At 46.5% G+C, this 15,660-nt stretch overlaps 1 protein-coding gene across 6 annotated transcripts in view; it reads right to left on the bottom strand.

Moving 5' to 3' along the window:
• The window catches only part of LOC138971916 (remodeling and spacing factor 1-like), a 129,464-nt gene that overhangs the window by 77,527 nt on the left and 36,277 nt on the right, over window positions 1-15,660 (bottom strand). For all 6 annotated transcript variants that reach the window (XR_011457423.1, XR_011457426.1, XR_011457425.1 and 3 more), the window contains 2 exons: window positions 928-1,027; window positions 551-612 (listed from right to left, as the gene is read on the bottom strand). Coding sequence is in view for 1 of the 6 variants with exons in the window: in XM_070344762.1 (XP_070200863.1) it covers window positions 551-612; window positions 928-1,027 (162 nt within the window). In the remaining 5 variants the exon portion in view is untranslated. The remainder of the gene's footprint in view (window positions 1-550; window positions 613-927; window positions 1,028-15,660) is intronic.

Genomic DNA, 15,660 nt, shown 5'->3' with positions numbered 1-15,660 from the left:
CATAGCATCCTCCTGAACTGAGGACGGCTAAAGTCGATGCCCGAGATCTAGAATCGTGCACTGTAGCAGGTGCTGGAGGAAGGGCTGACTGCCCCCCCCCCCCCCCCCCCCCCTTGTTTGTAACCACTCATGGATTTGCCTAATGATGGTAAAAAACCACCCAGATAAGGTCAGCTTAGATAAAGTCCTTATCACCTCAAGTCTAGTTGAGACCTGAATGAAACTGACCCTAAGCTTCGTGAGTTACGTCTTCCGGACAACCCAAAAGAGCGTCAATCTCACTGACTCTGTCTTAATCCTGACTGGCAAAAAGAGTGAAACCCCTTGCAATCAGCCAAAACCAGGAAGACAGTCCTAACTCTAAAAAGAGAGCTGAGAAAGTTCCGAAAACAACGAAACTGTCTGTAAAGGCAAACGAGTAGTAGAAAAACGAACAAAAACCTGTGCGTCTCACCTTTGAATTGAACAAAGAGAGTTCCGACTGACCGAATATGTAATTTAATGAGTGTTGTAACTCCCACATCATTAACATACACATGACTGAACTGACCTTTGTGGAGCTTGGCAATCACTTCCTCCTGCAGAACCTGATGGTCGCCCTCCGCGGTACAACTGAACATCCAACACACAGCACCAGATTAGCAATGGTTTGTTTTGTCATAAAGTAAACTTTCAAATAACTTGCCATATTTAAAAAATGTATTTAATCACTTCCATAACTCTATACTTCAATCTGCCCACTGTCTGAATTTATTCATTCTCAAAGTTCAAACTATCTTTGCCTTTTTAAAACCTTCGGTTTGGGCGTGAGATGGTGGGTTCCTCCTCCCCCCCCACCATTAATTCAAGACAGAAATTGACATTGCCTTTGTGTTTTTGACAAAAGCGGAAGGTTATTCATGCAGTAGAAAGAAGTGTTCCACATACTTGTCATTCTTGAGTCCGTTCATCAGCTCAGGGGGGATCTCTTTGCCCTCAGCGATGAGCCGCGCTCTCTCCTCTCGCAGTAAAACTCGCTTGGCTCGCTCTGAAAAAACAGCAGGTAAGGACATCCAGTAATAAAGACATCCAGTAATAAAGACATCTAGTAATAAACACATCCAGTAATAAAGACATCCAGTAATAAAGACATCTACTGATCTAGTAATGAAGACATCCAGTAATAAAGACAACCAGTAATAAAGACATCTAGTAATAAACACATCCAGTAATAAAGACATCTACTGATCTAGTAATAAAGACATCTAGTAATAAAGACATCTAGTAATAAATACTTTCTTTCTTTATTTGGTGTTTAACGTCATTTTCAACCACGAAGGTTATATCGCGACGGGGGAAGAGGGGAGATGGGATAGAGCCACTTGTCAATTGTTTCTTGTTCACAAAAGCACTAATCAAAAATTTGCTCCAGGGGCTTGCAACGTAGTACAATATATTACCTTACTGGGAGAATGGAAAATTTCCTAAATAAATTATCATTTAATTAATATACTTACCCGAATCACATTAGCATTGAGTCACCTGAGATGCTTATCACTGAAAAACGCTTACCCGGCTAAAGAATTTAAAGGGAAGCAACCCCATCACCAAAACGAAAGTGAAAGTAGCTTTGGTAATGGGCCAGTACACCGGGAGTTACCTCCCATACGGGTGTATGCCACGTCACTTCCTCTAGGAACACGTGCCTATTATCATACGGCTTTAAAAAATCTTAAAACCATAAGCGGGGCAGGTGGGAGGGAATACAGTATGTGATTCGGGTAAGTATATTAATTAAATGATAATTTATTTAGGAAATTTTCCATTTAATATCATATTCTTACTCCGAATCACATTAGCAGATAACATCAACAAGGCGGTGGGCTAGAAATGAATCAAAACTCACCATCAAGTTCTGGACAGGAACTGGCCTGCTGCTATGAGCGCTGGAAGGCCTCTGGAGCCATCCTGTCGAAGAGCTGTGACGTCCCGAAGATAAAAGTTTATGAAAACATCTTCGGAACGCCAATACGCAGTTGTCAGCACCTCCTCTAGACGTCTGGAGCGCAGAACTGCCAGAGAGGATGCCCACGCCCTCGTCTCATGGGCTCGGGCCGAGTCAAGTGGCAAGGAGGGCATAACCCCCCCCCCTCTTTGTGCGCCTCCACTCATAAGCCTGCTTGATGAGCGAGGACACCCACCGGGCCAACGTTACCTTCGACAAATCTTTCTCGCGCCTAGTAAGGAGAGAGATAAACAACAACTTCTGAGAACTAGACCGAATCGGCTGAGTCCGGGCTATGTACAGACGAAGTGCCCTCACAGGGCAATTGACCGAATCGGGGTCACCCGGGGCCAAAGCGCTGGTCAGAGCCTTAACTCTAACCAGCGGAGAGGCCTGCCCCGGAGACTGATTCTTGGCCAGGAAATCAGGCCGGAAACGCAAAGATGCGGAACCGTCCGGCTCAAAGGAGATATCTCCAGGCTGACCCGACAGGGCGTGGACCTCGCTACCCCGTCGGGCCGTAGCCAACAAAAGGAGAAACAGCGCTTTGCGAGTGACATTGAACAGACTGGCCTCGCTTAAAGGCTCAAAATCCGCAGAACGAAGGAATTCCAGGATTAAAAACAAGTCCCACTTGGGAGCGGGCAAACGAGCTTTAGCTTCCTTAAGAGCAGCCCCTTTAATGACTGCAGCTATAACGCCCCCGACTCGAACAGAACGACCAATCTGCTGAAGAGTCGCCGAGATAGCGGAGCGCCGGACCCTCAACGAGGAGACTGAGGCGCCCTGTGAAGACATGAAAGAGAGGTGGTTAGCGACCTGAATAGAGCGCGGAGCCACCGAACTCACCCCTCTAGCTGAACACCAGGCAGTCCATGCCTTCCAGTGGGAAGCATAAACTGAAGAGGTGGACGCTCTATGCGAGCGAGCCACCAAGTCCAGAGTCAAAGACGACGCCCCAGAGCGCTTCAGCGAGTCCCGAACAACTTCCACACGTGAAGCTTCAGAAGACTGGGCTCCTCGTGTGGAATGCCTGTTCGGGGCTGCACTAGTTCCCCTTGCACGAGTGCGAGAGGAATGGGGGGCCCTTGGGCAAGCCGAAGAAGATCTGGAAACCAGACCTGCGACGGCCACAGAGGAGCGACCAGAAGAAGAAGGGCCGGCTCCTCCATCTCCGCTTTCCGGATTACTCGGCTGAGTAACGGAAAGGGAGGAGTCTGAAGATCTGTATGTGCCCCCCAACCCTCCCTGGACGCATCTGTAAAGAGGTCCAGGTCGGGGAGGGGCACGACGATCGGAACACCTCTGCAGACCCACTCCGTGTGCAACCACGGAAGGGTCGCAGACTGGAACCATCCCTGCAAAGGGATGAGGGCGTCCCAGTCCACCAGAGGAGAGTCCACAAACGGCTTCAGCGCGAACTGAAGCGGACATTTGTGGACCCGGCCCAGTGAAACCAGAAGAGCCATAGACTCCATCTGCCCCAAGATGGAGGCGAGCGAGCGGATGGAAGCCATCAGGAGAGGTAAAGTGGAGCGAATCTGAGCTTGGAGCTTGTCCACCCTTCTCTGAGAAGGCTGGACAGTCCAAGCGACCGTGTCGAAAGACATCCCCAGATAAGTGAATGTCTGTGACGGGGTCAGCTCCGACTTTACCCGGTTGATCGAGAACCCCAACCAGTTGGATTCTCGAAGAACCGTCAGGGTATCCTGCGAACAGCCGCTCTGGGACTGGTTCATGATGAGCCAGTCGTCCAGATAAGCCCGCAGACGGATACCCTGGGACCTCACCAGTGCACAGACCTGTCTCACCACCATGGTGAAAATCCACGGTGCGAGAGACAGCCCGAAAGGGAGTGCGCGAAACTGGTAGATCTGATCTCCCCACCGGAAACGAAGCCATTTCCGGTCGGTCGGATGCATAAGAATGTGAAAGTATGCGTCCGTGAGATCGATCGAGGTCACCCAGTCTCCTGGGCGGAGAGAGTCTCGGACAGAGGCTGGCGTCTCCATCTTGAATTTTATCTCCCTCAAGAAAGTATTGAGGAGAGATAAATCCAACACGGGACGCCATCCTCCTGATGCTTTGGGAACAGCGACCAGACGCCCGTAAAATCCCAGGGAGCTGTGGACCCGAACTCTCTCCACCGCGCCCTTCTGCTCCAGGGAGGCAATTTCCGACTGCAAGACGGAACGTGCTTCCTGCGAGAAGGGGGGCTTGAACCGCGGAGGCACTCGGGTAAGAGGCGCCTTTTCCTCCCGCCAGAGTAGACGGAAGCCTGAACTCACCACTCCCACAATCCATTGGCTGTCTACTACCGACATCCAACGAGAAAGTGCCCGGGAGGGGCCTCCCGCCATCACCAAGGTGGAGGGCGGGAGGGAGGTGAGATCGGGAGCGCTTCATTGGGGGTGTGGCTTACTTCCAGAGCCGCCACGCCCCCTCCCCGATGCCGTCCTCTTCTTCCCACCACGAGCGGCCGGCGAAGCCTGCCGCTTCTGAGCTGGCTTGGGGTTAGACGATGTCTGAGCCTGCTTCTGTTTAGAAGGCTGAGACTGTTTCACCCCCTTCAGAGTGTAGTCAAGGAACTGACTGTCCTTGTTTGACTGAATCTCCTTCTGTCTGGCATCCAGTGCCAGCGGACAGAAGAGAGACTCCTCTGAGACCGGGGAGACTCTCAAGGTCTCCCTAGTAGCCAGCTCCGTGAATTGGGACTGCGAGAGGAAGAGATCCCTCCTGCAGAGTACCGCTTGGGTGTACTGCAGGGAGGAAAGACGCAATTGTTCCTCATTGACCTTGGCCAATGCGGTCAAAAGCGCAGAGACATCGTCCGCATTCTGTTCTTCACTGAGAGTGAAAGGAACTAGCGAATCGGTCAATGCCCGAGACAGAGCCCGAACGAGAGTCTCCGCAATGGAGGACAGTTCGATCTGCCGACGTCCAACCTCCTCAGCAGAGAGGAGGGAAGCCTCGGAAACCGGCAAAACCGAATCACGCTTGATCGGTTTAGCCAGAAGAGGCAGCAATTCCCGGGAAACCGGAAGGGTAGCCCTAGGGAGTGCAAAAGACGCCAGCCAATTCTGGCTCTGATTGGGCATGCCAAGCTTCCTATTGGCCGTAGGCACGAAGGAAGAGGCTTGGGCAGCTGAAGCCACCCACTGCTGAGCTGATTCCGGAACTGGACCAAAAGGAAGCAGTAACGGAACAGGCACTGGCCGAATACCACTCCCCGCATGTGCTGGACGAACCAGTGAATGCGAAAGTTGGTAAGCCACTGACGGAGACTCGGCGAACCGGAAGGAAGAAACATCCTCCTGTGCCGGCCGGAAGTCCGCCATGGCAGAAGGAACGAATGATGCGGAAGAGTCCGCAGCCACCACCCCTTCAGGAAAATAACGAGACGTTACTTCCGCCGCAACGTCAAGAACAGACTTGAGCTTCGACGGAAACACGCCCCGCGACTCCTCGCTGACCACTGATGGAGCATCAGAATAGACACACGTGGAACCATGACCGAAGTCACCAGTTCCGGAAGCAGAAGCATGCCCTGGCAAACCGGAAACCGGAAAAGCCTGAGCACTAACGTCATCCTGCCGCCCAAAACCCTGTGAAGGTAAAGGGTAAGCAGGACGACCATCCGCAAAAACCGGAGCTGGATGAGCTGACGTCACTCCCCCGACTGAGTGGAGTGATGCCTGCTCAAGCCTAGGCGCTTGAAAGCCGGAAGGCGCACGCTGTAATCCACTATCTGGTATCCGGAAGGAACCACCAGAAGAGGAAGAAGCGTTTCCGGCCGAAACCGGAAGTGTAGTCAACGGAACCGCAAAATGCGGAAGTGAAGACTGCACTGGTTGACTTCGCGATCCGGAAGGACCGGAAGTCAGTGAATACTCCATCCTGCCGCGACCGCCGTAGCGTGCCGGAGCGGACGGATCATCACTTCCGGCAAGTGCCGGAAATGCGGCAGTCGAAACCGACTGCCGCCGCTGTTCGAACAAGTCCGGGGCCTCGTAGGTTATCGCCGGAAATGAAAGATCAGCAAGGTATCGGTCGTGACCCGATGCGAAAGAGCTGTCCCCCGAAGGAGAACGTCCAGGCGCCTCACGAGGGCTATCGGACCAGCTCTGCTTACCAACCGACGCTGAAGAGGGAGGACGCTGCTCCAAGCCGGAAGTGGAGGACAAAGACACGGAAGCCAATGCCCGGACGTCACTGCCAGATGCCGGAAACGCCGAACTGCTGGCGACGGAACGCTGAAATTCTGCCTGCACCAAGCTGCGGATTTCTGGAACCAGTGACTTTAACAGAGAGGAAACCAACGCACCTTGTCCAGGTGCTAACAAAGAAGACGAAGTCTCCGATGTAGAGACAGGTGCAGAAGTAACAGTAGCGCTAGGCGCCGCAAAAGAAGCAGAAGTAGTAACAGCGCTAGGCGCCGAAATTGGTACAGCCAACAAAGTGTTACGCTCTTGGTCTGTAACAAGTAACGTTGCTTGGAAGAGGAAGACTTAGCCTTAATTTTCCCCTTGGGGTCCGACTTGCCACGGCGCTTGTCTGAATCAGACATGTTGACAACAACACGTGGCAACGCGAAAAAATTTACTGAAACATAAGTCTAAACGACTGGAAAATTCAGTAAACACACGCACTAATGCGTTAACAAAATACTATAGCTAAACTTGCCCCACAAGCAGAGGCACGGAGAGCTACAAACAAAGTCACACGAGCTAGAAAACTAACTCACACAACAAAATGGCGACACGCAAGACACTGACACAAACGTCAACAACACGTGGCAAAGTAAAAAGATTTACTGAAACGTAAGTCAAAACGACTGAAAACACAGTAAACACACACGCTTACGCGTCAACAAAATACTAAAGCTACACTTGCCCAAACAGAAAGAGGGCACGCAGAGCTACTAGCAAAGTCACACGAGTTAGCTAACTAACTCACACAACAAAATGGCGAAACACGCAAGTCACTGACACACAAGTCCGTAAAAAACGGACAACGTACAGTAACGAAACAGCGCAAACAACCAACAACAAACGGGAACGAGCTCACCAAACTGTAGGCAAGGCGAGCAGACAAGCTGGGTAACGTGGCCGGCGGGTGTCACTCAAACACACAAGGTCAGCCACAGAGCGTCAAAAAGTGAACCGTCCTCTCCGAGGTGAAAAAGACGTATGATAATAGGCACGTGTTCCTAGAGGAAGTGACGTGGCATACACCCGTATGGGAGGTAACTCCCGGTGTACTGGCCCATTACCAAAGCTACTTTCACTTTCGTTTTGGTGATGGGGTTGCTTCCCTTTAAATTCTTTAGCCGGGTAAGCGTTTTTCAGTGATAAGCATCTCAGGTGACTCAATGCTAATGTGATTCGGAGTAAGAATATGATATTAAATGCAAGTTTCCAGTACAAAGGACTTAACATTTCTTACATACTGCTTGACTAAAATCTTTACAAAAATTGACTATATTCTATACAAGAAACACTTAACAAGGGTAAAAGGAGAAACAGAATCCGTTAGTCGCCTCTTACGACATGCTGGGGAGCATCTGGTAAATTCTTTCTTGTCCCAACCAATATAGGACTCCCCCTAACCCACTGGGGGTAGTGATAAAGACATCCAGTAATAAAGACATCTAGTAATAAAGACATCCAGTAATAAAGACACCCAGTAATAAAGACATCTAGTAATAAAGACATCTAGTAATTTGTTTTTGTTTGTTTGCTTAACGCCCAGCCGACCACGAAGGGCCATATCAGGGTGGTGCTGCTTTGACATATAACGTGCGCCACACACAAGACAGAAGTCGCAGCACAGGCTTCATGTCTCACCCAGTCACATTATTCTGACACCGGACCAACCAGTCCTAGCACTAACCCCATAATCAAAATTTTTCACTTGATTAATATACTTACCCAACTCACATATAGCAATTAACCCTAGTTCAGTGCTGGTAACGCTGTACGCGTCCCTTTGGTAAGAAGGGAGACAACTCTAAAAAAGAGTGACCAATACCCATACCGGTATCAAGGCCAAACCAATACTGAGTCTGTCTTCCGTATGCGTGCGCATATGCCGCCATGTTTTCATTCTAACCGAAGCCCAACTCACTTCTTTTTTTAGAAATATATACCCCCAACAGCGGGGAGGCAGGAGGGAATAAACGATGTGAGTTGGGTAAGTATATTAATCAAATGAAAATTTATTACTAAAATTTTTGATTAAATTACATATCTTACCCAACTCACATATGGCCAGGAATCTGTCAGTGTGTCCAAAAAGTGTTACACAAACACCATTTTTTAGACTTGCTTTATCTTATTAATGTTGTTGTGGGTAAGGAAGGATATGTGTTTTTTAGCAGAATAAAACTGTTTTTATTGGTATGGGCCGCCTGGGGGGGTCAGTATAGTGCCTTGAGCACTTAAGGTATGTATGTTACATTTACACCAAAACACATACAATAAGTATCATGGAATCTCCCCATAGTTATTTCTCCCATTAAAATTCAGCAGTCATGTAGTCTTGTGTTTGGTACTACTGTTACCACAAACATGGCGAGTCAGATGTCTATAATCAGTGCCTGCCAGGATGGTACTACTGTTACCACACACATGGCAAGTCAGATGTCTATAATCAGTGCCTGCCAGGATGGTACTACTGTTACCACAAACATGGCGAGTCAGATGTCTATAATCAGTGCCTGCCAGGATGTTACTACTGTTACCACAAACATGGCGAGTCAGATGTCTATAATCAGTGCCTGCCAGGATGGTACTACTGTTACCACAAACATGGCGAGTCAGATATCTATAATCAGTGCCTGCCAGGATGGTACTACTGTTACCACAAACATGGCGAGTCAGATGTCTATAATCAGTGCCTGCCAGGATGGTACTACTGTTACCACAAACATGGCAAGTCAGATGTCTATAATCAGTGCCTGCCAGGATGTTACTACTGTTACCACAAACATGGCGAGTCAGATGTTTATAATCAGTGCCTGCCAGGATGGTACTACTGTTACCACAAACATGGCAAGTCAGATGTCTATAATCAGTGCCTGCCAGGATGGTACTACTGTTACCACAAACATGGCAAGTCAGATGTCTATAATCAGTGCCTGCCAGGATGGTACTACTGTTACCACAAACATGGCGAGTCAGATGTCTATAATCAGTGCCTGCCAGGATGGTACTACTGTTACCACAAACATGGCAAGTCAGATGTCTATAATCAGTGCCTGCCAGGATGGTACTGCTGTTACCACAAACATGGCGAGTCAGATGTCTATAATCAGTGCCTGCCAGGATGGTACTGCTGTTACCACAAACATGGCGAGTCAGATGTCTATAATCAGTGCCTGCCAGGGTGGTACTACTGTTACCACAAACATGGCGAGTCAGATGTCTATAATCAGTGCCTGCCAGGGTGGTACTACTGTTACCACAAACATGGCGAGTCAGATGTCTATAATCAGTGCCTGCCAGGGTGGTACTACTGTTACCACAAACATGACGAGTCAGATGTCTATAATCAGTGCCTGCCAGGATGGTACTACTGTTACCACAAACATGGCGAGTCAGATGACTATAATCAGTGCCTGCCAGGATGGTACTACTGTTACCACAAACATGGCAAGTCAGATGACTATAATCAGTGCCTGCCAGGATGGTACTACTGTTACCACAAACATGGCAAGTCAGATGTCTATAATCAGTGCGTGCCAGGATGTTACTACTGTTACCACAAACATGGCGAGTCAGATGTCTATAATCAGTGCCTGCCAGGATGGTACTACTGTTACCACAAACATGGCGAGTCAGATGTCTATAATCAGTGCCTGCCAGGATGTTACTACTGTTACCACAAACATGGCGAGTCAGATGTCTATAATCAGTGCCTGCCAGGATGGTACTACTGTTACCACAAACATGGCGAGTCAGATGTCTATAATCAGTGCCTGCCAGGATGGTACTACTGTTACCACAAACATGGCGAGTCAGATGTCTATAATCAGTGCCTGCCAGGATGTTACTACTGTTACCACAAACATGGCGAGTCAGATGTCTATAATCAGTGCCTGCCAGGATGTTACTACTGTTACCACAAACATGGCAAGTCAGATGTCTATAATCAGTGCCTGCCAGGATGGTACTACTGTTACCACAAACATGGCAAGTCAGATGACTATAATCAGTGCCTGCCAGGATGGTACTACTGTTACCACAAACATGGCAAGTCAGATGACTATAATCAGTGCCTGCCAGGATGGTACTACTGTTACCACAAACATGGCAAGTCAGATGACTATAATCAGTGCCTGCCAGGATGGTACTACTGTTACCACAAACATGGCAAGTCAGATGACTATAATCAGTGCCTGCCAGGATGGTACTACTGTTACCACAAACATGGCAAGTCAGATGACTATAATCAGTGCCTGCCAGGATGGTACTACTGTTACCACAAACATGGCAAGTCAGATGTCTATAATCAGTGCCTGCCAGAATGGTACTACTGTTACCACAAACATGGCAAGTCAGATGACTATAATCAGTGCCTGCCAGGATGGTACTACTGTTACCACAAACATGGCAAGTCAGATGTCTATAATCAGTGCCTGCCAGGATGGTACTACTGTTACCACAAACATGGCAAGTCAGATGTCTATAATCAGTGCCTGCCAGGATGTTTAGTGGCCGTATGTTACTTTACACCAAAAATCACTTTACATGTGTAAACTTCACCCCATGCTTAATCTCTTCGGAGCCTGGTGAGTATTTTAGGTTTAAGGAGTACCCCTGGTGAGTATTTCAGGTTTAAGGAGTACCCCTGGTGAGTATTTTAGGTTTAAGGAGTACCCATATTCTTTGTTAAGACTAATGAGAGTCTTATTCCAGGCAGCATCATGCTAACAAAATAAAAACAGCTTCACTGCATAAATAATAATATTAATAATAATAATAATAATAATAATAATACGAATATTTATAACGCGCACATATCTCACCAACAGGCGACTCAAGGCGCACATACACTCATTCACACACACGGAGACTTAAAGTCACCAACACACACACACACACCATCAACCATTAAAATATGTACAGTTATTCAGGGTGGGATGGGGTGGGCAGTGTAGAATGCATGGATTATGTGGAAAAAAGGAATGTCTTGAGTGCAGATTTGAATGATTCGAGGGACTGTTGTTGATGGAGGGGGAGAGGTAGTGTGTTCCATTGGCTAGGTGCTTGGAAAGAAAATGAGCGTTGACCTGCTGTTTTGAGTTTGGTGTGGGGGATGTTGAGCTTGAGGGAGTCGGCAGATGATCTGTACAATCTAATTAAAACAAAAGTTCACTCCACCACAAGCCGCAATAATTCTCTGGTTAGTTTCAGTTCAAACACATCTGTGGAAGTCCCTTGCACAGCTTAATCTTTCTGATTCAATTACTTTTCTTTTATAAATTTGTGATTTAAAAAAAAAGGGAGACATTTGTTTCCTTCATGTGAGATTTTATTCTTCAAAATTAAAATTGATGAACTACTTCCTGCGCGATATCAAATTCGCTGGGAACTTCCTGCGCGATGTCAATTGATATACAGTTCCTAGTTGACCAATGACAACAGCATGTTTTGTCATGTGATCAGTAAAAATGCGATAAGACCTCATATCATTTTTAGAGCCACAATTCAGAATTGAAAGAAAAACAAGAAGCTCAGAAGGTGGCACAAACTTGTGCATTTGTCCTTTTCTAGAAGTAGTAAAATAATGGCCAGATGTACGTTATTTTACACCAACTATGTGCCTAACCTCAAAGCATACTAAATCAGTCTTTTGTGTAAGATATGGACAAAGGGAATGTTATCAGGAGTGATTTTCAGAAGTTGTAAGAAGTAACTATCATGAAATAAGTAATGGAGACATAACTTGTAGAACAACTAAGCTGTACGTTACTTTACATCAAAGCCATTTCAAACTATTATGTTCAAGTGGAAAATATTAAATTAAAATACATGGTGTGTATGATCAACTAGACTAGAAATAGAGCTACATATGATCAACTAGACTAGAAATAGAGCTACATATGATCAACTAGACTAGGAATAGAGCTACATATGATCAACTAGACTAGAAATAGAGCTACATATGATCAACTAGACTAGAAATAGAGCTACATATGATCAACTAGACTAGAAATAGAGCTACATATGATCAACTAGACTAGAAATAGAGCTACATATGATCAACTAGACTAGAAATAGAGCTACATATGATCAACTAGACTAGAAATAGAGCTACATATGATCAACTAGACTAGGAATAGAGCTACATATGATCAACTAGACTAGAAATAGAGCTACATATGATCAACTAGACTAGAAATAGAGCTACATATGATCAACTAGACTAGAAATAGAGCTACATATGATCAACTAGGAATAGAGCTACATATGATCAACTAGACTAGGAATAGAGCTACATATGATCAACTAGACTAGGAATAGAGCTACATATGATCAACTAGACTAGGAATAGAGCTACATATGATCAACTAGACTAGGAATAGAGCTACATATGATCAACTAGACTAGGAATAGAGCTACACATGATCAACTAGACTAGGAATAGAGCTACATATGATCAACTAGACTAGGAATAGAGCTACACATGATCACCTAGACTAGAAATAGAGCTACATATGATCAACTAGACTAGGAATATGGTCAAACAACCCAGAATGCTGTACAATCTGATGTATTTGTGTTGTTTCCGACCCAGTGTGGTCAGATGGTATGTTATTTTACACCAAGAAACTTCTGATCGTTGCATGACCAGAATGCTGTACAATCTGATGCATTTGTGTTGTTTCCGACCCAGTGTGCTCAGATGGTATGTTATTTTACACCAAGAAACTTCTGATCGTTGCATGACCGACTACTGCGACATGTCGGCCCGCCTCTGCCTCTGCCTCTGGTACAGGCGAAGAAAGGTTGCTGCCTTAATCAAATGTTCAACTTGTAATTCTCCTTCCTGTCACCAGTGAAACTTCTCTGGTACTGCACCAACAGCTGCTTCTCTTGTTCACAAAATGATGAAGTAGTATTTAGAGCTTCATGCATTTGTAGGGTCTGGTTGTATTTGGACTTGGAGGCAGTAGCATTTCTAAACAAAGCTTCGCTTTATGTAAAGTTCTAAAAAAAAAAAAAAAAATCTTAAAATTTAATATTTTCACTTGTTCACTTTTTAATTATCTCATTTGGAAACAATCTTTTTGTTTTGTTGGTCCTATGAAAACAAACATATACCTGAAAATAAATAACACTAAGAATATTTGCAGTCGCCAGCAAGCTCTGATATCATATAAATAAAGACCTATCAGAAGCACCACTAACACCTACACCAACTCACATTGTCATCATTTTCACGAGTTTTCATTCACAAGCACCTGGGAAATAAATCTCATGTTATCCCCGGTTACCATAGTTGCAGGAAGCCCTATTACATGGATAATCAAAAGCAAACCCAATAGAAACGCTCGAGGATTCTTCGGCTCTTTTCATTGGCGTTTCCCCACCAACAAAGCCAGACTAGACAAGGTACAGAACCTTGGTCTCAGAACTATACTTGGTGCAATGAAGACGACAGAAATGGAAAAGACTGCGTCAGTTCAGCCCCTGGAAGCCAGAAGAGAAGAAAAACTCCTCATCCAAGGAGAAAAGATGAAACGTCTCGAGAGCCACCCACTCCATGACAAGCTCCAAGCACTTACCAAAAACCGCCTCAAGCGCCAAAGCCTGAACCATCAGATAAAGGAGCAGCAGAGAAACAATGCTGACATTCTGACTCCAAGCCCGACCCAGTGTGAGCCTCTGACCAGCACAGATTGGATTCCACAACGCCTAGGAGCGGAAATCAGAACAAGCATTCCAGGCATCACCTCCAAACAGAACCAAAGTGACGCCGCTCTGAGAGCCCTGGCGCTGGACGAAATCCACCAACGCTATCCAGCCAGCAAGTGGACTCTTGCCTACACTGATGGCTCAGCAGAGGATGCAACGAGGAATGGAGGTAGCGGAGCATACATCTTGCAGCCCAAGAAGCCCCCAACAACACTGTCAGCTCCAAGCGGAGCCCTCAGCTCCAATTTCAAAGCTGATGTCAACGCGCTCTCCCTTGCAGCAAGCTTCCTCAACTCAGTGGAAGAAACACCAAAGAACACTGCCTTCCTGACCGACTCAGTCTCTGCACTACACGCCCTCGAATCCAGCAACACAGACCAGAGCTTGGAAGAGCTGAAGCACCAGATCAGCACCCTCGCCAGGAAGTCCACAGTCGTCCTTCAGTGGATACCAGCACACTGCGGAATCTCTGGTAACGAGAAGGCAGACGAGCTCGCCAAGAATGGCAGCAAGATGGAACAGCCAAACCACTGCCAGTCATATCGAGAGGCATAAAACACAGATGGAAAGAGAAATTTACCAACAAAAGCTCTGGCTACAAGCCACACCAAGACCCCCTCCATCTCCTAAGCCGTGCTGAGCAGGCTATCATCTTCCGCCTCCGCACTGGACACTGCTGCCTCAAAGCACACCTAAGGAGGATAGGTGTAGCAGAGTCTGCCACATGTGACTGTGGAGAGGGAGATCAGACTCCAGAACATGTTCTCCAAGCATGTCCCCTCCTCAACCAACTGCGGATCCAGACATGGCCTGACCAAACAGATCTGAGGACCAAAATGTGGGGAGCACTGGAGGACCTGGAAAGAACGTCCATGTTCATGGCATCCTCCAGATTCCGAGTCTGACACAACCGTCGTACGAAGAAGAAGAAGAAGATTGGCGTTTCCCCAGACCTAAACAGACGACAAGACACTGCTTTGCAAAGTTCCAAAAACCAACTGGCAAACTGGCAACAGTACACAAAACAAGAAGGGCAAAGCCCATACGACTCACATGCTTGACCTTGACCTAAACCTAGCAATGACATCATACACTAAGAACTGCTTTACACATTTTTCCTACCAAAATACATGTGACCTTGACACCTTGACCCAAGGTCAAGGTCATCCAAGGTCATGCAACACAAAGCTGTTAATTCAAGACATAGGAAGTACAATGGTGCTTATTGGCTCTTTCTACCATGAGATATGGTCACTTTTAGTGGTTCACTACCTTATTTAGGTCACATTTCATAAGGGTCAAAGTGACCTTGACCTTGATCATATGTGACCAAATGTGTCTCATGATGAAAGCATAACATGTGCCCCACATAATTTTTAAGTTTGAAACAGTTATCTTCCATAGTTCAGGGTCAAGGTCACTTCAAAATATGTATACAATCCAACTTTGAAGAGCTCCTGTGACCTTGACCTTGAAGCAAGGTAAACCAAACTGGTATCAAAAGATGGGGCTTACTTTGCCCTATATATCATATATAGGTGAGGTATTGAATCTCAAAAACTTCAGAGAAAATGGGAAAAATGTGAAAAATAGCTGTTTTTTAGACAACATTTATGGCCCCTGCGACCTTGACCTTGAAGCAAGGTCAAGATGCTATGTATGTTTTTTGGGGCCTTGTCATCATACACCATCTTGCCAAATTTGGTACTGATAGACTGAATAGTGTCCAAGAAATATCCAACGTTAAAGTTTTCC

Source organism: Littorina saxatilis, linkage group LG7, assembly GCF_037325665.1.
Source record: "Littorina saxatilis isolate snail1 linkage group LG7, US_GU_Lsax_2.0, whole genome shotgun sequence".
Lineage (NCBI taxonomy): Eukaryota > Metazoa > Mollusca > Gastropoda > Littorinimorpha > Littorinidae > Littorina > Littorina saxatilis.
The sequence above is the reverse complement of the archived record's forward strand: the minus strand, read 5'-3'. Positions and strand labels throughout refer to the sequence as shown.